Below are 25,902 nucleotides of genomic sequence, written 5' to 3' on the forward strand. Positions count from 1 at the left end.
CCATAATATTCTTATGGTGTAGCGACATTCCACTGCATTTATATGCCAGAATTTGTTTAGTCTGTTTTTGACTTCCATGAAATAGAAATATTTTGACTTATATTAGGTCTTTCTATCCTTGACGTCCTTGGGATATCTGGATCCAATGTTTTAGTCATTGTCTTTAAGCAGAGTCCTGAATTGCTTTTTTAGATTGATTGGACCAATTCTCAGCTTTGCCAACTGCATATTACTGTGCCAGTGTCTCAGAAGTTCAAATCACACTTTCAGACAACACAGAAATAAATATTCATGACACAAAAAGAGATAAACAAGGAAAGTGTAACAGAAAGATAAATGTAAATCATAAAGGGAAAATATAGAACGGAATAGATTTTCATTTTATCTAGTACTATGATTTATGATTTGGAGCAATCTTTTCAATAGTTACTTAATTCTTTTGAGAACTATTGTTATTTTTTACTATCTGTCTATTTGGAAATGACTGCTTTTTTATGTTTGTGTTAATTCCCTTATATCTTAGATATCTTAGATAGCAGACAAAAGTGATGTTTTAGTCAGTGAGAAAGTAACTTCTTTTTTAAAGAAATGCATGCTATGGAGAAAACATTTTGAAAATTGATATTTAGAAATGTTTCCATCATTATGTGGTTTCATTGCCAAATGCAATATGAGTATTACTAATAAAAATGTTTATCTCTGCACATTTAAGAAATTTGGAAACAGGATTTTCCAGACTCTGAAAAAATCTTCCAAATGAAAACTTTGAATGGATTTTTTTTACTCATTTGTTTAAAAAGTAAAAATGCAACATCTTTTGGATTCATTTGCAAAAATTAATAAATGACATCAGGGAAAGGCAAAATGATGAATTTCTACAAAAATGAATTTTCAGCAAATGAATTTCAACAGTTCAACAATCGCGACAAAAACTTAAGCCTAGACTGGGATTGAAGAATTTGTTAAGTGCAATCAACAATATTCTTCCATTTGGTTCTATGAATCTCTCATTTTAATTAATTTATTCAATCTTGAATTCTTAATCTATTAAGCTTTAAGGTCCCCCTCTTCAGTTTCATTTAAAGCTCACATTGAAATAAACAATGCGGGATCATGTGTATGTAAATACATAAAATATAAATAAAAGTTTTGAAAACATAATAAATTAGTAGAGATGCATGTTCAAAGACGCCTGACTAGCCGTGATGTGCAGTCCCAAAAACTTAGAAACCATTGACTAAAGAACAGTGTCCTCATTAGGGAGAGTGTCAGAGACCTAAAAAAATTGCACACATTTTTAAAGAGGCAACTATCACTTTCTCTTGGGGAATTTTTTTTGTTATTGTCTAATTGTCCAGATAGCCCTCACCCCTCTGGGATGCAAGCATCAAATTGTGGCTGAATAGTAACAAGAGTACTTCACTTCCCTCTTTTGAGTACATATTTTCAATTTTTCTCAGCTTAAAATTCTTTAATGATGCTCATGTGGGCAACACCTTCCTTTTGGGCACCTGAAGTCAGGAAGAAAAAAAAAACAGTTCAAAACCAGCCTTAGATCCTAGCTGGTGTCCTTGTGTAAGTCACTTAATCTCTATTTTGCCTTAGTTTCCTCACCTTTAAAATGGGGATAAGAATACACCTAATAAGTAAGAATCAAATGGGATAATAATCCTAAAGTGCTCAACACAGTGCCTGGCCCAAGGTAAGTGCTATATAAATCTTCACCATTATTATAGTTGAATAAATGGGGAAAGTATATAATAATAAAGCCTAGGAAAAGATGAGAAATAAATCTAGCAGGCAAATGGGCTTTTGATCCATCGGTTCTTTGTCATTCTTTCCCTGCTGAGCACCTCTTTGGAAATTCCTTTGATTCAGAATGGTATCAGGACCTCATGGTGAACCCGAGGGGCTGGGGGACACCAGTTTGGACCTGCCTTGAAGAAATTAAATGGGCCTCTCTAGATTTGGTAGCTGGCAGGTAATGAAATCTGCTAATTGTAATTCACTTCACTGCTCTCTGGGCTACACGTGTTCATATCCACCTTTCCATTTCGTTCTTGGAATCTATTTTCATCTCACCCATTTATCATTTGGGGCCACTTATTGTTCAAGAAGCAACTGATAGCTATTCTTCCTAAGTGCTTGACCAGATGGGTAAGCTGGTGGCAAGAAGGTGCACATAGCACAGTGAATAGAATACCAGGCTTGGAGTCCAGAGAACCTGGGTTCAAATTTGGACTCAGACACTTCCTAGCTGTGTGACCCTGGGTGAGTCACTTAACCCCAATTGCCTACCCCTTGCCTCTCTTCTGTCTTAGAAGTGATTCTAAGACAGAAGATGAGAGTTTAAAAAAAAAAGATAGAAGCAAGAACTAGGTTAGAGTAGGACCCTCCTCTAATGACTCCTAGAAGCTGGACAGCTCCCTGTGTGTGCTGATAAAGACAAAGGCCCTTGGGAGAAAAGATAACTGGTCCCCACAGACCTCATAGAAGCTTGGGGTAAAGTCTACCGTCTGTCTATCTATCTGTGCCTTCCAAATCAAACATCAGAGGTACTTCTCCTCTCAGAAGATGTTATTTCTGGTGGGGAATATTGTAGCAATAAATACCACAGGAGGAACAGCTAGGTAATTGTTCTAGAGACATTTTCTATCTTTCCCTCTTTCGTATCCTTGGTGAGTCAAGGAGCCATAATTATATGATTGCTGTCCTCTTCCAGGCATCCCTGGGTTCATGTGACAGTTCACTCTTTGAAGGCAGGGGCTGTCTTTGTACTCCCACCACTTAGCATAGCGCCTGGCACATAGAAGGTATTTAATAGCTACTAATTGACTGACTAAATGAGTGATGGCTGTTCAGGCACCTTTATTTAGAGGCACTGGAAAGAAGATGGATAGTGACGATTTTTAGAGATGATGCTTCATCAGAGTAATCTGAGCAATTGACTCATAAATCAGTGAAAAGAAAAGAGAGAAGAGAACCAGTCCAATATAGGTGGATGTAGAAAGTACGAAGTCTCTCTTCTGCCTACAAATCCTACCATGTCTCTAACTCTTGAATCACCCAACCACTCCACACAATCGGTTTGTTAAGCACTGACTTGTGTGGGTGCCAGGCTGTTCCAGGCTCAAGGAATAAGTCTATAATGAGGCAGCCTTTGCCCTCAAGGAGCTTATATTCTACACATGTAAGTATATGCAAAATGTATACAAAATAAATCCTGGGTCGTTTTTCAAGGGATACTCTAGCAGCTGAGCTGTGAAAGAAACTAAGAGTGCAGTGAGGTGATGCAGTGGATAGAGCACCAGCTTGGAGTCAGGGGGACCAGGGTTCGAAATTGACCTCAGACACTTCCTAGCTGTGTGACCCTGGACAAGTCACTTAACCCCCATTGCCTAGTGCTTACCCTTCTGTATTAGAGTTGTCACTAGGTTAGAAAGTAAACGTTTAAAAGGAAAAGGAAGAAACTAGGGGTTTTAAGAGGCAAGGAAGGCATACAAAACTTGGGGGACAGACATCCTAAGCAAAAGCACAGGGATTGGAGATGTCATGCTTTAGATATAGAATAGCAAGAAGGGGAAATTTGGCTTGACTCTAGAATTCATGAAGGGGAGAAATGAACAAAAATATGAAAAGCAAAGCCATTTTGGAAATTTCAAAGCCACACAGTGTAACTTGTAGTATTCTTGTACTAATTCTATTAAATGCACAGCCCCGCCCCTCCTTTTTTATCCTGAGCTATTTGATATTTGGAACTAATGTCAATCCATTCACATTTATTAAATGGTTGTTATTTGCCAGGCACTGTGGTAAGAAAGCTCTAGAGACTCACCATGGCATGGAAACTCAGACCAACAATTCAGGTTATTAGTTCATCAGAGAATTCATTATAGTATTGTTCAGTCTCATCTGACTCTTCATGACCCATATGGGGGGTTTCTGGGCAAAGATACTCAACAGGTCTGTCATTTCCTTCTCCAGCTTTTTTGTCAGCTGAGGAAACTGAGGCAAACAGGGTTAAGCAATGTCCCAAAACTAGTAAGTTTCTGAGACTGGATTTGAACTCAGGAAGATAGAAAGTTAAAAGGTAAAGTGATATTTGCCCCTGATCACACAAGTCTTCCCTGTTCTTAAGCCAGCTTTCTGTCTACAAATGCCATGCTTTAGGAATATGGTACCTAGAGAACTTACTTCCCATGATCCCCTAAAACTATACAAATCCCTTTTCAACTTAATTTCTCATTAGTCCTCCTTATTCATTCCTCATGTTGAGCATTCATAACAGAGCTGGCATCATCTATATCCAGTTCACAGTGGTAGCCCTGATCTATGAACCTGAGGATCTACTGTGGTTAAATGAGATAATAGATAAGGGGAAGCCTTGTATAGAGGCTTCTGAGATATCCAAGTTTGGGCTCTGCCATAGTGGTTTCTTTCTTAGTTTTAAACCAGAATTTTATGGAACATTTTTAAGAAATTCATTTTAATATTTTATTATTCCGACCCTGAAAAACATCCGCAGATTGAGGACATTTCCCTACATACAGGAAAACAAAAGAGATTTTATATGAAATTGATTCTTTTTACTTCATGAATCTAAAGAATGTAAACAATTCAACCCCTTTGTCTTTTGATTTCTCTGAACTCCTTTCTCTTCTCGTCTATTCTAAACTCATTGTTAAGTGTTTGTTTGATATCCTTTTCTTGCTTTTCTTGATTGATGCCACTATTACCTCATACTCCCTTCTACCAGTTCTCCACTCTCCCCCACCCCCCCAAAAAAGCCTTCTATTGTTGTGAGTAGTCAGCACAAAACCACACCTTGGCCATGCCTCATCCTTGACCTCTTTGAGTTGGTCCCTTTTCTGTTAAGGGATGGAAGGCAGGCATCATCATCATCATCATCTGTCTGCTAGGGTTGGCCATTACATTGATGAGAATACCAAAGAATTTTAGTGATTTCTATTCTGTACTAGAGTTCAGAATCTAGTTCTGCTACCTTCCTTCCTTTCCATTTTTGTTCATTATTTCCTCTAAGATTTTGGCCTTTTTTCCTCCATATGAATTTTACCTAGTTCCATAAAATAACATTTTGTCAGTTTGATTGCTGTAGTGCTAATAAGTAAATAAATTGACATAGTAGTTATTTTTATGGTTACAGTCTAACGATGATCAGTTAATATCACTCCAATTATTTAAAGCTATCATTATGTGTTTTGTGGCTGTATTCATCTAATTCCTCCGTGTGTCTTGGTAGATATATTTCAAGATATTTTATATATTCTGAAGTGATTTTGAATAAAATTCCCCTTCGTGTGTTCCTGCTATATTTTGTTAGTAATACACAGAAAGAATTATGATTCATATGTGTTTATTTTGTGCTACTTTGCTGAAATTATTTCAATTAATTTTAGTTGACACTCTAGATTTCTTTACATAGACTATCATATCATTTTTTAAAATGACAATTTTATTTCTCTTTGTGTACTCTCGTTCCCTCATTTTTTTCTTCTTTTTTAGTGCCATAGCTATTATTTGCAAAATTATATTCCATAATAGTGGTTCCTTTTCCCCTAATCTTTTGGGACATCCTCAAGCTCTATCACAGATAATACTGGCTCCTGGTTTTTAGAGAAATGCTATTTACAATGTCAGTAAAAGATTCATGTATTCCTATGCTTTTTAATATTTTTCAAAATGAGTATTATATTTCATCAAGAGTTTTTCTGAAAGTATTGAAATAATCTTGTAATTTTAATTTTTTTAAATTGGCTACTATAGTTATAAATTTCTTAGTACTGAATTAACCATTTTAAAGATATTACTGTAGTTTCTTTTAAAATATTTTATCTATTATTTTTGCATCTAATATTCATTAGGGATTTTTTTTACTCTCTTGTCACTTTCTGATTTAAGTATAAAGATCATATTCATCAAAAGGATTTCATAGACTCCTTTCTCTTCTTATTTTAGCAAACATTTTATGTAATATTGGAATAACTTTTTCTCGGAAGGTTTGATAAAATTCACTTATAAATCCAACTGGTCCTGGTTTTCTTTGCTATTTAGGAGTTTGTGGCTTTTTCAATTTATTTTTCTTAAAAGGGATAATTAAAATTATTTCTTTCTTGTTCTATTAGTATATTTTGTATGTCTGAAAATACTCATTCATTTCACTTAAGATATCAGTTTGGGGCATATCATTTCTAATCATTTTCTTTATTTCCTCTTCATCTGTTGTGAATACTTATTTTTCATTTTTGATGTTGTCAATTTGGCTTTCCTCTATGAAAAAATTCTGATTAGTTAATGGTTTAACTTTTTTACTTTTCAAGGAAATAGATTTTTACCTTCAATTATGTTTATCCCATCTTTGATTTTTCTAGTTTGCTATTTATTGGGGGAAGTTTGATTTCTTACTATTATTATTTCTTTGGTTCCATTCCCAAACAAAAAATGGGTTCTTTCCTGCTTTTATTGATGAGTTATGAATTAGTTATAAATTTTCCCTTGACTTCTTTGGTTACATTACAGAAATGTTATGCTATCTCACTTTTGTCATTTTCTTTGATAAGATTGTATTTTTCCTACTATTTTTCTTTGACTCACTAAGTCTTTAGGATTGAATTATTTAATCTCTACTTAAGAGGCAATAAAGTGATGCAGTGGGTGGAACAATGGACTCGGTATCAAAAAGGCCTAAGTTCAAATATGTACTCAGGTACTTAGTAACTGCATGACCAAGGACAAGTCACTTAACCTCTCTCAATATCCATTTCCTCATCTGTAAAATGGAGATAATGGCACCCATCTCCAAGAGTTGTAGTTGGGATTAAATGAAGTAATATTTCTAAAGTGCTTTGTAAACCTCAAAGCAGAATATAAATAGATGGTGGTGGTGGTGATAGTAGTAGTAATATCCACTTAATTTCAAATATTTCCTTCAAACACCTTATTGATTCTAATTTTTATTTTGCTGTGATAATTAAAGAATTGCTTTTAATTTTCTGAATTTATTGAGATTTGTATGCCCTAGCAAATAGTCATTTTTAAAGGTATTATGTGAATCTGAGCAATATGTATATTCCTTTCTACCCCTATTCCATAATCACCAGAGATATTTCTTATCAAATTTTTCTAAAATTCTACTGAAATCATTAACTTCTTTCTTCTTTAATCTTTTCATTAGATTTGTCTAAGTCTAAAAGGAATACACCGATGCCCAGCTATTATAGTTTTGCTATCTGTTTTTCCCTGTGATTTGATTCATTTTTTTCATGTGTTTAGTAGGATGGCATGCATTTAAGTCCATACGTATCAAGGATTAATATTATTTTCTTGTCTTTATTTGTCTTACAGTTAATGTAGTTTTTGATATTTCTTTTAACATCTCTTTTTACTGCTTCTTTGTCTGAGATCCTAATCATAATAATACCTAAAATTTAATATCCTTACTATATGCCAGGCACTATGCTATGTGTTTTATTATTATTATCTCATTTATTCCTTACAACAGTTGAGAAGGTTGGTGCTATTATTATCCTCTTCTTTCAAAGGAGGAAACTGAGGCAGAACTGATTTCAAGTGACTTGCCCAGGACCACACAACTAGTTAAGTGTCTGAGGGTGGATTATTTTGATTGCTAGTATTCTATCCATTGCACCATGATTTTTATGTTTTCTCTTAAACATAATTCTGCTCTCTGGACCTTCATTTTAATATGTGACTGTTTGTTCAAAATATTTGTCCTAAAGTATTTTACATTCTGGTATTTAATTTTTTCTATTATTCTCTTTTATGAATAGGTTCATCCCATTCATGTTCAAGGTTTTGAATATATATGGTATATCTCTTGCCATTATATCCTCCTATAAACTTTTCTTTTGCCCTCATTTAAAAAAAAGATGACAAAAGAGAACAAATTTGATCAATGCTAGTAATCTCGAATTAAACAAAAAACAACAACAACAACAAAAACAACCTCCTTCCACTGTTTTGCTTTTCCTTCCATTTTTGCTCCCAGTTCCCAATCACTGATTATGGCACTGTATTTTCTTTCTTTGTTTCTTTTTCAAAATCCTTCCCCTCTGTCTTACAATCAATACTATGTACTGGTTCCAACGCAGAAGAGTAATAAGGACTAAGCAATGGGAGTTAAGTGACTTGATAGTTAAGTCACACAGCTAGGAAATGTCTGAGGCCAATTTTTAACACAGGACTCCCCATCCCTAGACTGGTTCTGTGTCCACTGAGCCACCTAGCTGCCCCCTGAATTTTCTTTTAATCACCCCTTAAGACCCTCTTCCTTCCTGATTCAGCTCATCCTCTGAAATCTCCATTTCCACTTTTCCCGCTCCTACCTATTTACTGGATATGGTTAATCTATTTCTACCTAGCATTGTATATTCAACCTTCCTTTGTCCATTTCAGATAGAAGTTTATATGATGTTCACTCCCCCTTCCCCACATTTGTATATTCTTCTAATGCACTTGTATTAATTATGAGAAATATTCCGTTCTACCCTTCTTCCCTTAATATATTCCTTTTTCTGTCTTTTTTCATTCATTTTCATTTTAAAACATGCTCCAAAACCAGCCTCCCAGCCCCTCACCCCAACTGGAAAATGTATAGAGACAATTCATCTCTTCTTTTATTAGAATGTAAGCTCTCTGTTTTCCATTAGTGTCTTCCAAATTTTCAAATATATTGCTTTCCCAAGTTTCTCTTGATTTCCTCTTTTCATTTCAAGGTTTTTGCTCAGTTCTGGTCTTTCATGGGGAATATTTGAAAATCTATTCTACTGAAGAGCCCTTCCCCCTGCAGGATTCTTGCAGAGTACATTATTATTAGTTGAAAACCTTTCTCTTTTGTCTTCTTAAGATTGTCCTGAGACCTGTGGTCTTTAAGTCCCTGGAGTAGCCCTGGTCTTTGCTCTGAAGACTTCCAAACCTCCTTGAGTATCAGAAGATTTTGACCTCCCTCGAGCTTCCAGTCACCTAGAGTATTCCAAAGGTCACATCAGTGTAGGCTTTACTTAGGTGCCCCTCAAGAATCTCTGGTCAGCACACTAGCAAGCTTTGCTTGGTAAAATCCCACTCCCAAGGACTCCAAGCCATCTTTTGTGTGTTGTCTTGGGTTCCATTGTTTTCTTTTGGATTTCTTGATCACTCATTGATCTGGGTCCCCTTTTCAGATCTTTGCTAGAGAATATTTGGGAGAACTGCACTGTTCTATGGCTAACTAGATTGACTCCCTTACAGAATTTTCCAGCTTCCAATACTTCCTGACTTTTGTTTTTATTAGCTCTTTTATTGGTTTCTCATGTAGTCCATTAAATGTGCTGGGATTATAACTCAACTCTTTGTAGAGAGACTGGCTTTTCAGATCATCATTAATAATTCATAGGCTCTGTTGAATTACATTATGGTCTTTTAACCAAATTCCTGGAATCTGAATGTATGCGATCTTGTTCCAAATTCCAATGTGGAAAAAGACAGTTCCAGTGCCTGCCTTGCTGCCTCAGGTGACATGCCCTTCCCCGAAGAAGTACTTGCATTATATCACTTTTTTTTAATGATATTCCCCAGAAGGACAATTAAAAACCTATACTACAGCCTCAGAGTCTGTAGTGTTGATTATTTACAAGCTGTTGGGAGGAGTTGAGGGGGGAATCATTCCCACTCAGAAGCTAATTGTAGCAAGAAAGATGGATGAGTGTGTTATTCATCTGCTATAGTTTTCCAGGTATGCCCTAAGGAGCTTCTTGGATCTGTTATTAAGCACTGTGTTCCCTTCCTCCCTTATTCATCACTGAAGTCATAGAAAAAAAATCAAGATATATGGTCATTGCTGTTGAGACTCAATATATGTGGGTGTATGCAACTCAACTGAAATGAATTCATCAGAAAGGCAGGTGCTGAGACAGAGACTTAGATTAGATCTGAATTTCTGAATTAAATTAACTGAATTGGATTCAGTTAAACAAACATTTATTGCCTACTGCATGCAGGTTGTGCTAGGTGTTGGGGGTAGAAGTCCTTATCATTTTGATTGCTTTGTAATAGTTTGTTTTCATCTCTCTTCCAAGTTTGACCTGGCAGTCTTGGGCGATGACAGACACACAGTTTACAATTTATTTCATGTACTAAAAAACCTAAAGGAGAGCTTTAGCATTCTGTTGTAAAAAATCAGACCGTCTATTGTATAATTTCATTCCTCCCAGTTTGAATTTCCTTCCAAGTCCCACCGGATTCCATATTCATAAAATATAAAGCAGCTGGCCTGATCAGCAGGCAGCTTGATTCCTTTAATTACCAGGAGTCTGTCAATATCCACATGAGTGAGGCACATTCAAGGCATCATTTGGCCCACAGAAATTTAAAACTACTTCATATACAGCTAGGAGTTTTTTTGAGCCTTGAATTTATGGAAGGAAGAAGCTGAGAGCTATTTTGAATTTTTTAAATAATCATTTTAAAATTTCAGTGAGGTCCATGTAAGAACACATTGCATTAGGGGGCAAGAAAAGTAAAAGAAATTTCTTCAGTTCATATGTCTAAGACTAAAATTTAAAAGACATTAAATAATTAAATTTTTGTAGCTTAATGGCCTCCATCCATCAAGGGTCATAAGTAGAATGGATGACCAATGACTTGCTTCCAAAAGGCAAGTTGCAAATGTTGATTTAAAATGTTTTTTCTTGGCATGATTAAGGAATATGACAGCATGACAGCAGTTTGTCTGGTTGAAGATTTCTTTGGCGTTGTTCAGTTGTGTCTGACTCTTTGTGACCCCATGGACACCAGAGCCTTCTCTTCTCCACTATCTCTCAGTGTCTGTCCTAGTTCATATTCATTGGTTCCATGACTCTAGCCATCTCATCCTCTACCATCCCTTCATTTTGCCCTCAGGCTTTTCCAATAACAGGGTCCTTTTTTTCCTGCTCAATGGCAATGAGATTTCAATCTGGTATTCCCAAGTTGGAGAAGGTAGTTCCATATCTAGAAATTCCAGAGTCTGGGGAAATAGAAGATGGTATCTGGGGAAGAGAAATCATGGAAAGGGAGCAGACCAGTAAATTACAATCAAGTTGGAGGGGATCTCTTCGGTGAAGCTCACCAACTTTCATCATTATGCCACAGTCCACTTTCTTTGAGCCCCTTGTTTGTCTTGAGCTTGCTCAGAGAACAGAGAAGCATAGGAAATAATCTTAATGGTAACATAATCAGAAGAAGCTAGCACAAAGCAGAGTGAATCCCTCTACCCACATTGAAGGAGGGATTTAACCATAGAACAGTGCCCTTTGTGATCTGGCTGCTTCTACATCCAAATGCAATAATTAAATTACCAGTCCTTCCTCTGAAGTTCATCACCTAGGACAAAGCTTTGCTTGCCACCATAGCTATGTCTTTAGGATAAGATCTATGTACCATTAAGACATTTATGCATAAAAGTCCAGAGCTAAATAACTTAGAAATAATTTTCTTGTCACCTGAGAAGGCACACAGGACAATTTGGACATTATCTCAGTAAGCCAAGGTGTTTTACTTTGTAATTTCCTTGTATTCGTCGTTCTTCTTTGTCCTGGAACAGGGCAAATCACATCTAATCCTTCGCCTTCATGATAGCTCATCAGATATTTTAAAGTAATGCTCATGTCCCCCTGAGCCTTCTCATCTCCAGGCTTAAACAGCTCCAGCTCTCAGATAACCCTCCTGTGACAAGGTTATCAAAGCAGTTCTGATGAAGAGTTATGCTTTTGCTTTTGAATTCAGTCTACAATGAAGAGATCTGGTTTTCTTTGGGTACCTAAAACCCATCAGCATTCTTTGGAGAACTGAAATGCCGTGTATACACTGACTCGAGGTCCATCATGCACACATCACTAATGTATGAGGGTCCTATTTTTAAAATTAGCTCCTCTGAGAAAGAAAGGAGAAACATGAAAAAGGGGTGAAGACTGAAGAATTCCAAGACCTCTTTCCTATAAGGTGGAACAAGAGAGTACGATACCAAGGAGAAAAGGGAATGATGGGAAGTGACATTTCTGTTCTTTTCCCAGATTTAATTCTGCTTTTACTTCCATCTTACTTCCTCAGATATTCAACAAGCCATTCAACTCCTTCATTCTAGAAGCAGGTGGTGGCTCAGTGGATAGAATGCGGGGACTAGGGTTAGGAAGACCCAAGTTCAAATTCAGCCTCAGATACTTATGAGCTCTGTGACCCAGGGCAAGTCACTTAATCATTATCTGCCTGTTTCCTTGGCAATAAAATAGGGATTATAGAAGCACCTGCCTTGCCAGGTTGTTATAAGGATCAAATAAGATAATATTTGTATACAGCTCAGTGTCTAAGACTGTGGCACCAAATATTTATTTACAAATTTCCCTTTTCTCCCACCCACCATTTATAGTTCCTGTGTGTGTGTGTGTATGTGTGTGTGTGTGTGTGTGTGTGTAGGGATAGAGAGAGCTCACACATATAGATTACTGTGCTAAGTGCTTAAAAGATACAAATTTAATGACAGTTCTTGCCTTAAGGAGCTTACAGACTAAGATACCAAGAAGAGTAGCTATTTATCATATTTGATGTAACAAGACAAATGTGTTTTTTAAAAAAGGAAACTAAGTGGCACAGAGAATAGAGTACCAGGCTTGGGATCAGAAGGACCTGCATTCAAATTTGACCTCAGACACTTCTAGCTGATGCCCCTGGGCATGGCATTTAACCCAATTTGCCTAGCCTTTGCCCTTCTGCTTTTACTATGACTAGGTAAAGGTTACAAGTACGGGTTGGGGGGGGGGGGGTGGACAAAAAGATATGGAAGAAATTTCTAAGGAAAATGAGAGGGAGTTACTATTAACAATTTCCCCTTCTTTGTGCTCTGGGAGAAACAGTGTGATATAATAGAAAAAGCCTTGAATTTGGAGTGAAAGGACTTGGGTTTGAGTCCCAGCTCAACTGTTAAGTACCTGTATAACCTTAGACACGTTAATTTCACCCCTCTGTAAAGTAGGAGGAATTTGGACTAGGTTAAATTTTAATTGTTTAAATTATTAAATTATAGTTTTAAATCTACGATCCTTTGATTTTATAGACTTGGATGTAATTGTCAAGATCTGAAATACTAATGTAGCTTTGCATTCCTCCAGGTTTTATCTACTAGATTACAGATTGTAATCTCATTGTCTGTAAAGCAAATGTAAACGATTCTGTTTTATTATTTCCTTCCTGTGATTCGTTTTGGTTTTGCTTCTTCCTTTCTTTAGTGCTGTGATCTGGGCTACCATGCCAGTCTGAACAGAGCCCTCAGAACATATCTTTCTGCAGAGTATAACCTTGAAACCTCCAGACACGAAGGCTTGGACATTATTGAGAATGCAGTTGATAATTTAGAGCCCCGGAGTGATAAGCAGAGATTCATGGAGATGTACCCTGCCGCCTTCTGCCCACCAATGAAATTTGAGTTTCAGTCTCACATGGGTGATGAGGTTCGTAATTGATGACCGCTTGAGCTAGAGTGATTCTCCTGTTGTCTTTCCCAACACCGATACCAACCCAGTGTAGTATCTCATTCCATTGTCTCACAGAATATTATGATTATTGCTTCCAGCCCTCCCTGTTAGAATAGTATTATGCAAAGTTCGGTCAGTACTGCCACTTAAAAAATGCCATGTGAAGAACTCATTTTTAAGTGGCAGGAAAAGTTGGAGAAGGAAAGACTGTATTTAAAAAAAAAACATGTCTAAGGGGGCAGCTGGGTAGCTCAGTGCATTGAGAGCCAGGCCTAGAGACGGGAGGTCCTAGGTTCAAATCTGGCCTCAGACACTTCCCAGCTGTGTGACCCTGGGCAAGTCACTTGACCCCCATTGCCTAGCCCTTACCACTCTTCTGTCTTGGAACCAATACACAGTATTGACTCCAAGACGGAAGGTTAAAAAAAATAAAACATGTCTACAATGGTAGAATCAAAAATTACAGAGAAAAATATTTTCTTAAATCCTTGTTTCTATTCATTTTCTCAAAAAATGATCACTGAAGTGAATTTTGAGAAATAATTATTTACACTTCTCTATAGTAACTCAAATTATGACAGCTACTAGAAGAATAGATTATTTGGAATTTACTGTGTAGAACTAGAACAGAAGGAATAAAGATTTTAATTGCTGTGGTTATATCAAGAAAACTGTGTAATCTATGTATTGATGATGAAATCATCTGTAGAAGATAAAGTTAATGTCATCTTTTTCATATGAGATAAAGTCTATATATGATTTGAAAACAGAAAATTCTGTTTCTAAAGTATTTCTATTTTAATTATTGTTTTATTTGCTCTCCAAATGAATGACTAGATTAGACATGTCTCAAACCAACTAGCATATGCTCCAAGACACAAAATTCTGAATAGGAAGATAGCTGTGATGCATATGTAAACTTTTTGAGGAGGCAGATTATCTTACTTTTGCATTTGTGTGCCCTTCATAGTGCCTTGTAAATAGTATATATAGTAAATAGTTCTGGGGCGGAGAGAGAGAGAGAGAGAGAGAGAGAGAGAGAGAGAGAGAGGAGAGAGAGAGAGAGAGAGAGAGAGAGAGAGAGAGAGAGAGAGAGAGAGAGAGAGAGAGAGAGAGAGAGAGAGAGAGGAAGAAAAAGAAAGGACGCATCCTAAGGTAGAGGTGGATTCTAAGACAGAAGGCTTAAAAAGAATGTTTTCTAAGGAAGGAAGGAAGGAAGGAAGGAAGGAAGAAAGAAAGAAAGAAAGAAAGAAAGAAAGAAAGAAAGAAAGAAAGAAAGAAAGAAAGAAAGAAAGAAAGAAAGAAAGAAAGAAAGAAAGAAAGAAAGAAAGAAAGAAAGAAAGAAAGAAAGAAAGAAAGAAAGAAAGAAAGAAAGAAAGGAGGAAAGAAGGAAGGAAAGAAGGAAAGAGGAAGAAAGGAAGAAAAAGGAAGGAAGGAAGGAAGGAAGGAAGGAAGGAAGGAAGGAAGGAAGGAAGGAAGGAAGGAAGGAAGGAAGGAAGGAAGGAAGGAAGGAAGGAAGGAAGGAAGATTGATTCTAGGGAGGGAGAGAGTAAGAGAGTGAGTGAGTGAGTGTTCTGGAGCATGAACATCACAGTCAATGCCTAATCAATCTCCAGGTTAATTTGAGCTAAATTCTACCCAGATTCTGTTCTCATGTTGCTACCTACCTCAGCCATGTCACTGCATGCTGTTCTTGCCATTTATGTAACAGGTGCAAATTTTAAATTGAGTTCTTGAGCTGGCTATTAAAAGATGTCTAATGGAGATTCTAAAGGGACCAGCAGTGACTCATCTGGTATTTAAAATTTGGGAAGAATTTCTGGCTTCTTGAATTCAGGCTGGGGCATAAGGATGCTTTGTGGTTCTTTCTCAGGTGTGTCAGGTCAGTGCCCAGCAGCCAGTGCAAGCAGAGCTCATGCTCAGGTACCAGCAGCTGCAGTCACGATTGGCCACACTCAAGATCGAGAATGAGGAGGTGAGATTTCTTTCTTCCCATGAGAGCCATATTGGTGTGGGTCATTGTTTGCACCAAATAAGCATCTGAAAATCACCTAAATATTGTACTAAATATTATGTTCATAACACAACACATCCATTATGACATTTTACATCTAAAAATAGCTGGTGGCATTATATGTAATAAGTAAATCCGATAGTCTTATTGCCTGCTATTGGTAGAAGATGTAGGGGTTAAAGTATTCATCTTGGGGTCAAAAGCTGAGTTCAAATCCTGCCCTACCTCTTAACAGCTGTGTGATCCTGGGAAAGTCACTCAACACTTCTCAACCTACACTTCCACCCCTTTAAAATAATAGTAGCACCTACTTTCCAGGGCTGTTGTGAGATGATATTTATAAAGCATATTGCTAGACAGCTAGGTGGCTCACTGGATAGAAAGCCAGATCTGGAATCAAGAAGTCCTGAGTTCAAGTTTGACCAGAGACACTTCTTAGCTGTGTGACCCTGGAGAAGTCACAACCCCAATTGCCTCTCCTTTACTGCTCTTCTGCCTTAGAACTGACACTTAGTAGGGATTCTCAGAAAAACAAGGTACAAGTTTATTAACTAACTAAATGCAAACTTTAAAGTACTAGAAATATGTTTGCTATGATTATTATCATCATCATCCTAAAAGAATTATCGGAGGCATGGAACTGTCGTGAGATGTTATGGCCCACTTTATGAGCTGTGGTCCTTGCTAGACTTAGCAAAACTGGTCTTCAGATGAGTGCCACAGAGTCCATCATTCCTGGGTCTGAATCCGCCATGCTGGATGCTTAAGTGATGTTCAAGCTTGGAAAGCTCAACCTAGAGATGACCCTGAATTCTCCAGACTCCAGATCCCAGAGCAGACCAAGCTCAAGAAGGTTCTACCAGGCTAGAAGAGTTTAGAGAACTGTCTTAGTGGCATCCTGTGTCTGCTAGCCAAGCACCAGCCTGGCTAAGGGCAGAGACTCATCCCCAAAAGGTAGCCATTCGAGTTATTACATCAGAAACAGATTTTAGAAGTCATTGAACAAGCCAGTCCTCAGTTTCTTTGGTGAGGATGACGAATGACACCATTATTAGACCACCTAGAAACATCGATGTAAGTGCTGGTACTCTGACTGTGCAGGACAGTGAAGTGACCCAGTGGGCAGTGCCTGACCTAGAGTCAGGAAGATGCCTTTTCCCAAGTTCAAATCTGACCTCAGAAACTTACTAGCTGTGTGACCCTAGGCAAGTCACTTAACCCTTAGTTTCCTCACCTATAAAAGTAGCTGGAGAAATGGCAAATCACTATAGTATTTCTGCCAGGAAAATCCCAAATAGGAGCATGAAGAGTTGTACGCAACTGAAAATGACTGAGTAACAACAATTCAACGTGCCACCTTTGTCCAAAACCTAGTCAGTAGAGTATGAGGAGAACTGAATTGTGTAAGTATATAAGCATTCTCTTTAAAAGTAAAACCAAAGGATTTTATGTTATGGCAAAATGAAAGGTTAACTTTTGGTTAATTGGTCTTAGAGTCAACACCTGAGTTCAAATTCTGCTCTAGTTGTTAATAACCATAGGACTCAGAAAGTCTCAACCTTTTTCAGCCTTAGTTTCCTCAAAAGGTAAAGAATCAAGAAATGAAGGAAGGATTGGTAGGGTGGGTGGCTCAGTGACTCTGAGAAAGTCTCAACCTTTTTCAGCCTTAGTTTCCTCAAAAGATAAAGAATCAAGAAATGAAGGAAGGATTGGTAGGGTGGGTGGCTCAGTGACTCTGAGAAAGTCTCAACCTTTTTCAGCCTTAGTTTCCTCAAAAGATAAAGAATCAAGAAATGAAGGAAGGATTGGTAGGGTGGGTGGCTCAGTGATTCTGAGAAAGTCTCAACCTTTTTCAGCCTTAGTTTCCTCAAAAGGTAAAGAATCAAGAAATGAAGGAAGGGTTGGTAGGGTGGCTCAGTGAATTGAAAGCCAGGCCAAGGTCCTGGGTCCAAATTTGGCCTCAGACACTTTCTAACTGAGCAAATCACTTAACTTTCATTGCCTAGCCCTTGTTGCTCTAATGCCTTGGAACCAGTGCACAGTACTGATCCTAAGACAGAAGGTAAGGGTTTAAAAAAAAAAGGCAAATGAAGGAAGCCAAAAGATTGATAGGCTACTCAGAAACCTTACAATATCATGATTACTTTCTTTAAGGAAGACAAGTATGTGGCAAGTACACCAAGAAGAAACTCATTATCAATATGGAAGCCATGCCAGAATCTATTGATTGTGTACAATCATATCTTTGATGAGCATAAAAGTGGAAAGCAATTCTAAATTAGAGGGGAATAAAAGGTTTTGTAGAGATGAAACTGAACAGATAATAAAACTGTTTAAGCAAAATGCCAACTTCAAGATACAGGGAATGGACAAAAGCAAAGATATTAACACTGGCCGTCACCATTTCTTAGAGAAATTAACTGATAGAAAACAGTTGTCAACAGTGCTCATCCTCTTTTATCTTCTCCAATGTTTCACAAGTTAATTTTGGAGCAATCTGTAACTTTGCTTCTCTTTGCTTGGGCAAGAAAGTCAAATGGGGGATTTCTGGGTTCTTTTGACCTCATTGTAGTGAAGTGATGGGGAAAAAACTGGGCCAGTATGAAAGCAAGAATGTGCTTGCTTGAAAAGATGGAAACCTTGTGTGTTCCGAAAATCTACATTAAGCTTTAAGTGACTAAAACTTAATTCTGAATTAAGACTTCTTCCCTGGATCACCCCTTATTATGCAGGGGTCTACAAATCATTAAAAATAGCCAAGGGGTTTGGGGATGCAGACTCTAAGCAATTACCCTACTGCAAATATCAATAATATAGAAATAGGTCTTGATCAATATCACATGTAAAACTTAGTGGAATTGCACGTTGGCTATGGGAGGGGGGGAGTAAGAGGAGGGGAAGGAAAAAATATGAATCCTATAACCATGGAAATTTTTTCTTAATGAATCAATAAAATTTAAATTTAAAAATAGCCAAGAAAAACTCTGATACTACATTGAGTAGTTCCTTTATGCTGGCTGTGTAGGAAAATTTGAACAAGATTTATAGAGGATGAGAATTTGGAGTTAAATTGCAGCCTGAGATGATCTACACTCAGTATCCTTGAGGAAATCATAGATTCATTGAAATACTGATGTATGTTTTTGTGGTAGCAAAGATTTAGAAATTGAGTGGATGTCCCTCACTTGGGGAATGGCTGAACAAATTATGGCATATAATGGTGATAGAATACTATGTGCTCCAAGGAATGCGGAACAGGATGATTTCACAAAGAACTGGAAAAACTACATGAACTGATGAAGAGTGAAATGAGCAGAACCAGGAGAACATCGTACACAGTAACATCAATAATGAATGAAAATCAACTGTGAAAGACTGAGCTACTCTCAGCAGTGAGATGATCCAGGACAATTTGGAGGGACAATAGGACAATGAATGTTATCCACCCTCAGAGAAAGAACTATTGGAGTCAGAATACAGATCAAAGCAGACTATTTTTCACTTAAAAAAAAATTCTGATGTATAAATGTTGAAAATGGTCCCCATTTAAACACAACAGTGTTAGTTATTATGCAACTCACCGTTTATTTTAAGCCACCATTAATATTCATCATAAATATTTAGGACCTTTGGGCTTGTGTTTTATTTCTCTTTCTCCAGAATGGTATGAGTGGTCAGTTCAGTCATTTTTCAGTAGTTTGATTCTTCATGACCCCACTTGGGTTTTCTTGGCAAAAATGCCAGTGCTTTGACATTTGCTTCTCTAGCTCATTTTATAGATGAGGAAACAGAGGCAAAAAAGGATTAAGTGAAGCCCAGAGTCATCTAGCTATTAAGTGTCTGAAGCCAGATTTGAACTTAGGAAGATGAGTCTTCCTGACTCTTGTCCTGACAGTCTATGCACTGTACCACGTAGCTGCCCTGGCCTAAGTATATAGATCCATGCCTTGTGAATTCATGTTTGTCACATAAAATGTGGATTATAAACACATGTGTATCCAAGAGATAACATGATAATTCATAGTATCGGTAAATGAACCAGCATTTGTTAAAGCGCCTGCTATGTACCAAATACTATGCTAGAGACTAAAATGAGCAAAACAGTCCTTTCCCACAAACAGCACACATTTTATTGGGAGATACAACATGGACATGTGCTGGTAGATGCAAAATAGAGATACGGTGGTTTTTAGGGTTTAGGACACCACAGATCAAAAAAGAAGGGAAGAAGGAAAAGGAGGGAGGAGGCATTATATAGTGTCCACTGTGTGCTAGGCACTGTGCTAAGGGGTTGTAGTTTTCAGTTTGTTTTTTTTTTAACAAATATGATCTTATTTGATCCTCTCAAGAATCCTGCAAGTTAAGTGCTGTTATCCCCATTTTAGTTGAGGACACTTTTATTTATAGTGAAGATTTATTTTTTTTCTATTTCTAGTTAAGGCTAAAAAAGATTAAATGACTTACCCAAGATCACACAGCGAATAAGTGCCTGAGGCTGGAAGGTCTTCCTAACTTCAGAAAGTGGCACATAAACTGAGTCTTGATGGAAACTAGGGATTCCAAGAAGTGGACATACATCCCAGGAATGGGGGTCATCCCAGGAATGGGGGTCAGCATGGAGGTGGGAAATGGAGTAAAAAACAATAAGAAAGGCAGCTTGACTAGATTATATCCGCCATGTGTGAAGAGGAATAATGTCTGATGAGGCTAGAAAAGTAAGATGGGTTCAGGTTGCCAAGAGGTCTAAATTCCAAAAAGAAATTAGCTATTGAGGCAGCTTGATGGCTCAGTGGATAGAGAGCTAGACCTTGCCTCTCTCTTACTATTCTTCTGCTGCCTTGGAACCAATACTCATGGAGGGGGAGGGAGAGAGAGGCGGGAAAGAGAGAGAGAGAAGGGGAAAAGAGAGAGAGAAGGGGGAAAGAGAAAGCTAATCTATTTGCTCTTAGATGTAGTAGGAGAGGGGGCAGCTGGGTAGCTCAGTGAATTGAGAGCTAGCCCTAGAGATGGGAGGTCCTAGGTTCAAATCTGGCCTCAGACACTTCCCAGCTGTGTGACCCTGGGCAAGTCACTTGACCCCCATTGCCTACCCTTACCACTCTTCTGCCTTGGAGCCAATACACAGTATTGACTCCAAGACGGAAGGTAAGGGTTTTATTAAAAAAAAAGAAGAAGAAGAAGTAGTAGGAGAGAGATGCACATTGGGAAAAATCAGTGGCAGCTGTGTGTAGGATAGATTAGAGTGAGTCAAGATTTAAGACAAGGGGGCAGCTAGGGAGATAGAGAACCAGACCTAGGGAGAGACAGGAGATCCTGAGTTCAAATTTGACCGCAGATACTTCCTTGCTGTATGACCCAGGGTAAGCCACTTAACCTCAGTTGCCTAGCCCTTGCCACTCTTTTATCTTGGAACCAATACTAAGTATTGATTCTAAGAGAGAGGGTAAAGATTTCACCACCAACAATAAAAGATATAAGACAGGGCTCCCAGTGTAATAGATCTGACCCGAAATGATAAGCTCCTCAAACAGGGTGATAGCTATGTAGATGTAAAGAAGATGAGGGATGCAAGTGAATGTGGGATTGAAGATTACACCAAGAGAGGGAAGGGGATCTATAATGAGTTCTGTGTGCTGAACTTGAGATGCCTCTGGGACTTCCAGATTAAAATGTTTCATAAGCAGTTGGTGGTGTGGGACTAGAGCTCAGGAATGAGTGAAAATGGATGGAGATCTGAAAATTGTCCACCTAGAGATGATAATTAAACCTATGGGGACCTGATGGTGCTACAAAAATGAAAGGAGCCCTTTTTATAGAAGGAAGAGAAGGGGACCCAGGATCATGATTCGAGTTCCTTAGAGACCATCTAGTCTAACCTCTAATTCCTTGTGTCTGAAATGAATCCAATTAGATCTAGTAAATGCTAAAATAAGAATTCTGAATAATGAATTGTCTTCAAAAATGATTCTTATACTCTAGTTCATCTCAGCCTCATTTAATTATTTCTAATGTGTTTATCTTCATCGGGATGTGAGTGCATCGATGTTTCTTAACCAATTTTCTTGGATTTCAAATCAGCATAATTTCCCAACTCCCATTCCATCTACAAAAATCAGGCCACCCTTGCTGAAATTTGTGAATTTATGCTAAAGCCAAGGTAATTAGGCTTTTTGAGATGTATATACTCTAGCAACTGAATCTTTCTTGAAACTGAAACCATTGGCTTTCCTTCTGGGCAGAGTACTACATAGTTTGGGGCTTTGGCAAGTCTCCCAGTGCATTTTACTAGGTCCCATTAAGCCTCAATTTTGTGTGTCCAGGAACTTCCAAGCATAAAAACCCCACACATACCCTTATTACTGCTGCTATTATGGAACATTTGCTGAGCTCCCCAGGCAATGATGTGGATAAGCACATCGTAGGTACAAACTGGATAAGACAAGCCATACTTTGAACGTTAGAAACAAACCTGAGGAGGAATTAATTGGGTTTCTTCTGATGTTTCTGCAAAACACACCCTGAGTTTTACATCTATTATTGCCATATGGAACAGAATTCCCATTGTGAAACAAGGAAGGTAGAGACCTGGGAGAGACTTCACAGGAAGCATGTAATAGTCGACAATCGAGAAATTATTATTTCTGTAAGATTTCACCTCAGTCAACAAGTACATTCTTAATATCAACTCTACATGAGATGTTCTGGGGACTATAACAAAATATAGGGGGCAGCTAGGTGGCTTAATGGGTCGGAAGGTCTTGGGTTCAATCTTAGCTGTGTGACCCTGGGCAAGTCACTTAACCCCCATTATCTAGCTCTTACCACTCTTCTGTCTTAGAACCAATATGCAGTACTTAAAAAAAGAAATGTAAGATAGGACTGCCATTTTCCAGGAGCTTGCAATCCATTTTGAAAGATTATTAACATGAATAACTGCCCATCTAGGATTTTTTTTAATGGCCCAAATAGAAGAGATGGAGAGTAATCATTGTCTTTGTTTCATAATGTGGAAGAAGGGATCAAGCATTTGAAGAGAAGCATGGATGGGATTTTGATAGATGAAAGAGTAGGAAGAACACCCACATATTTATGCCAGTTCAGATAATAAGGAGAAATGCCTCCATGCCCAAATCCCTTTCCAATTGGGCAAGAGAACCAATAATAAAAGTTTCCTAAGAGATTCTGAAATGTAAAAAAGGAGAGAAATTGCAGAAAATGGAAGTCATATTCCTACAACATCCCTCCTCTCCCCAAAGGGCAGTGGTGAGGGGGAGACAGAAATTCTAATGACTCCCATCCAGGGACTAAGTACACCCTGGTTCTGTGCAGAGACGTCTTCTGCAGAGCAAGGATGGGCACCTGCATCAGAAAGGTCCATCATCAAGTATCCCCAGTATCACTGGAGAGGGTGCCCGGGTGTAATTTGATTGGCCCCAGCCTCTGTTCTCTCTAAATATCGATTGATCTTAATCTAATGGAGAAGCTCGGAAGCAATTTTAGCTTCACACTGCAATAGCAGAGGCAGAAGCTTTCCTTGTACTTTCAGCTGTCGCTATTTTTAGGCTGTTCTTCGTCACTCAGTTCCCTGGTACACCTTATTCCACTGAAGGTATTCTAGTCTAGTCGACAAGAATAAATTAGAACGCTCCATTCTGGGAAGAGAGAAGATGAAGGGTCGATCGATCATCCAGATGTATAAAATAATTTATGTTCTGGATAGGATGAACACACTCTTTTTTCATCAGACCCTGGGATATTTGGATTCCAAGGACCTTGAGAGTAACGGTAGAGCAAACAAAGGGAAATGGGAATTATCTTAGCAAATTTATGGAATTTATTAACCCCAAGGAGTAGTAAAGGCTAAAAATAAAAGTTGAGGAAATGTTTGGATAAAGTAATGAATAATGAATTTGTCATGTTAGGATGTTTATTGCTGGTTCAGAACTTTTAGACTTGCAGATTCAACCTTTCAAACAACTGTTTCCACCATATGATCTGAACTATAAAACATATGCTTTTCCCAAGATGCAAACTCGCTGATTTATAAGCTTGAATTTTTTTGTGGTTTTTTTAGTTGTTAAAAATAGGGGATGGGGGACAGGCTCAGTGATTTCATTAGGATCAGAAATTCCCAGGTGAGAAAATTCCCTCTCCCAATGCAGATCAGCATCTTCTCTGCAATATGAAGAGGCAGAGAACAGGGATACTTAATTTGGGCTCTGAGAAATTGTATAGGAGATTTTTTTTTTTGAGAATGAGAAAAGTACCTGCATATAAATGCCTACTTCAGTTTAATCAGTTTCCTTTGTAATATCTTATATTTATTTTATGCATTGGAAATCACTATTCTGAGGAAGGATCTGTGTGCTTTACTATGCTGACAGAAGGGACAATGACAAAAAAAAAAAAGTTAAGAAGCCAAGCCTTAGAGAGTTGATTAAGGCACTGAGAAGTTAAATGACTTCTCTACCCAGGGTCCTATAGTGTATGTCAGCCCAAATCTGAAGTAAGTGCTGTGACCACTAGACCATACTGCTTCCTTATTAAAATAACTGAATTCATACATTAGCAAACACTTTTTAAAAAAACTCTTCCTGCCCTAGTAACAACTCTTAAGACAGAAAGAGACTAGGCTTTGGGAGTTACGTGACTTGCCCAAGGTCACACAGCTATGTAGTGTTTGAGATCAGATTTGAACCCAGGACATCCCGTCTTTAGGCTTGGCTCTGTCCACTCACTGAACCACCTACATACCCCAAAACATAATTTTTGAACATGGCCGATGTGGAAATTTGTTTTGCTTGACTATGCATATTTGTTACACACGTTTAATTCTTTTCTCCCTGTTGTTGGAGGCAAGAGAAGATGGAAGGGAGAGAAAATAAATGCTTGTTCATTGGGGGGAAAAAAAACAAATATAAGCTTCTTAATGTGTGGCCTGGTAGTGCATTTGACCTTGAGTGTGTCCTAGTCTTTGAACATCTTGGGAGGTCCTGATGTCTTCCTTCTTGAGACTTTTGTGTCTCCGGCCACAAAATCAGGGCTTCTCATTTCCACCAATCATGAGGAGTTGCCAGGAGAGCTCCATGAACTCTACTTCATCCTTCTCTTTCTCTTATGACGTGTAAATACAGCTTTTATCTATAATCTTGGGCTGCTTCTTCATTGGGACCAGCCCATGGAATCATACTCTGCAGGGCAAGGCAAGCCATCCCACATCTCTATTCCATCTCGGATTTAGCTGGATGATTCTGGATTGAATGGCCAAATCAGTCAGCCTTCGGGGAGTCGAGCATGGTCAGTCAGGCTCATGGGGAAGTGAGAAGTTTGTTTCTCACAAGACATATAAATATGTGCATATGTTTATATGTACTGTGTGTGTGTGTATATGAATACTCTACAGAACGTCTTTTCAGAAGAATAGGAAAAGGGCTTGTAAAAGTAGGTACTCCTGGTATTGTTGCCTTTTTGCAGAAAAGAAAACTAAGATTCAGAGAGACTTCATGACTTCTTGATAGTTCTGTGGCTAATTAATGGCAAAGGCAGGATTTGAACTCAAAATCTCCTGAATCTATTCCTCTCTCCAACACTCCCTCTCAAAAGCCATATCTTAAAAGCATACTCAAGGTGGTAGTAGCTTAGAAACCATCTGTTCCAAGGACTATCAACTTTTAAGGGAAAAAGCTGAATTATCTTACATTCTATGACATTATTCTGTCATACCATTATATGTGTATGGATATATGCAAAACAGTTTACTTAAGTATTTAAGAATCTGTATGAGAGGCAGGGGTAGAGAAGAATATGTTCTCCACCAATGGGAATCATAATCGCTCTGTGACTCAATAAATGACCTGGGAGAACTTCCAGAACCAAAATACATTACTTTGTTGCCAACATAGTGATGACACACAGTCCACCATTGGGTCCAACCTTGACATCTTGCTAGCTTAGTTGGACTTGACTAAGTTTACATTCTGATAACATAGGATGCTCTTATCATTCATTCCAATGGCCACGAGGGTGGCTGAAGCCCTTAGAGCATCAGAGACACCAAGCTCATCCATTACATCCCAGGCCATCACCAAGAGTCCTGACTTTTGTCTTGGCACTGGACTTTGATGACTTTGGGAAGAGAAAATAAGGCCAATTATATTTTTTGCAACTTTGCCTCACTTAAATCCAATTCATGCACAAGTCAAGACATCCTATTCATGATGTTATTGGTCTTCTTTGGAAATAAAGGATGAACAACGACTCTTGATAGCATAGCATTCCAAAACAGGGTCAACTTGCTTGTAAAATGAGGAATTAGAGGAATTTAGTAAAGAATGACTAAATTGGGACTTTAGTAAAGAGTTGACGTGT

General features: G+C 38.0%; 1 protein-coding gene across 2 annotated transcripts in view; it reads left to right on the top strand.

Annotated features, from left to right (window-relative positions):
- Positions 1-25,902, top strand: part of SRGAP1 (SLIT-ROBO Rho GTPase activating protein 1) — a 340,469-nt gene that overhangs the window by 238,649 nt on the left and 75,918 nt on the right. For both annotated transcript variants that reach the window (XM_056800690.1, XM_056800689.1), the window contains exons 7-8: positions 13,275-13,496; positions 15,394-15,495. In XM_056800690.1, coding sequence (XP_056656668.1) covers positions 13,275-13,496; positions 15,394-15,495 — 324 coding nt within the window. The remainder of the gene's footprint in view (positions 1-13,274; positions 13,497-15,393; positions 15,496-25,902) is intronic.

The sequence above is a fragment of the Monodelphis domestica genome, chromosome 5 (genome assembly GCF_027887165.1).
Source record: "Monodelphis domestica isolate mMonDom1 chromosome 5, mMonDom1.pri, whole genome shotgun sequence".
In the NCBI taxonomy this organism is placed as follows: Eukaryota; Metazoa; Chordata; class Mammalia; order Didelphimorphia; family Didelphidae; genus Monodelphis; species Monodelphis domestica.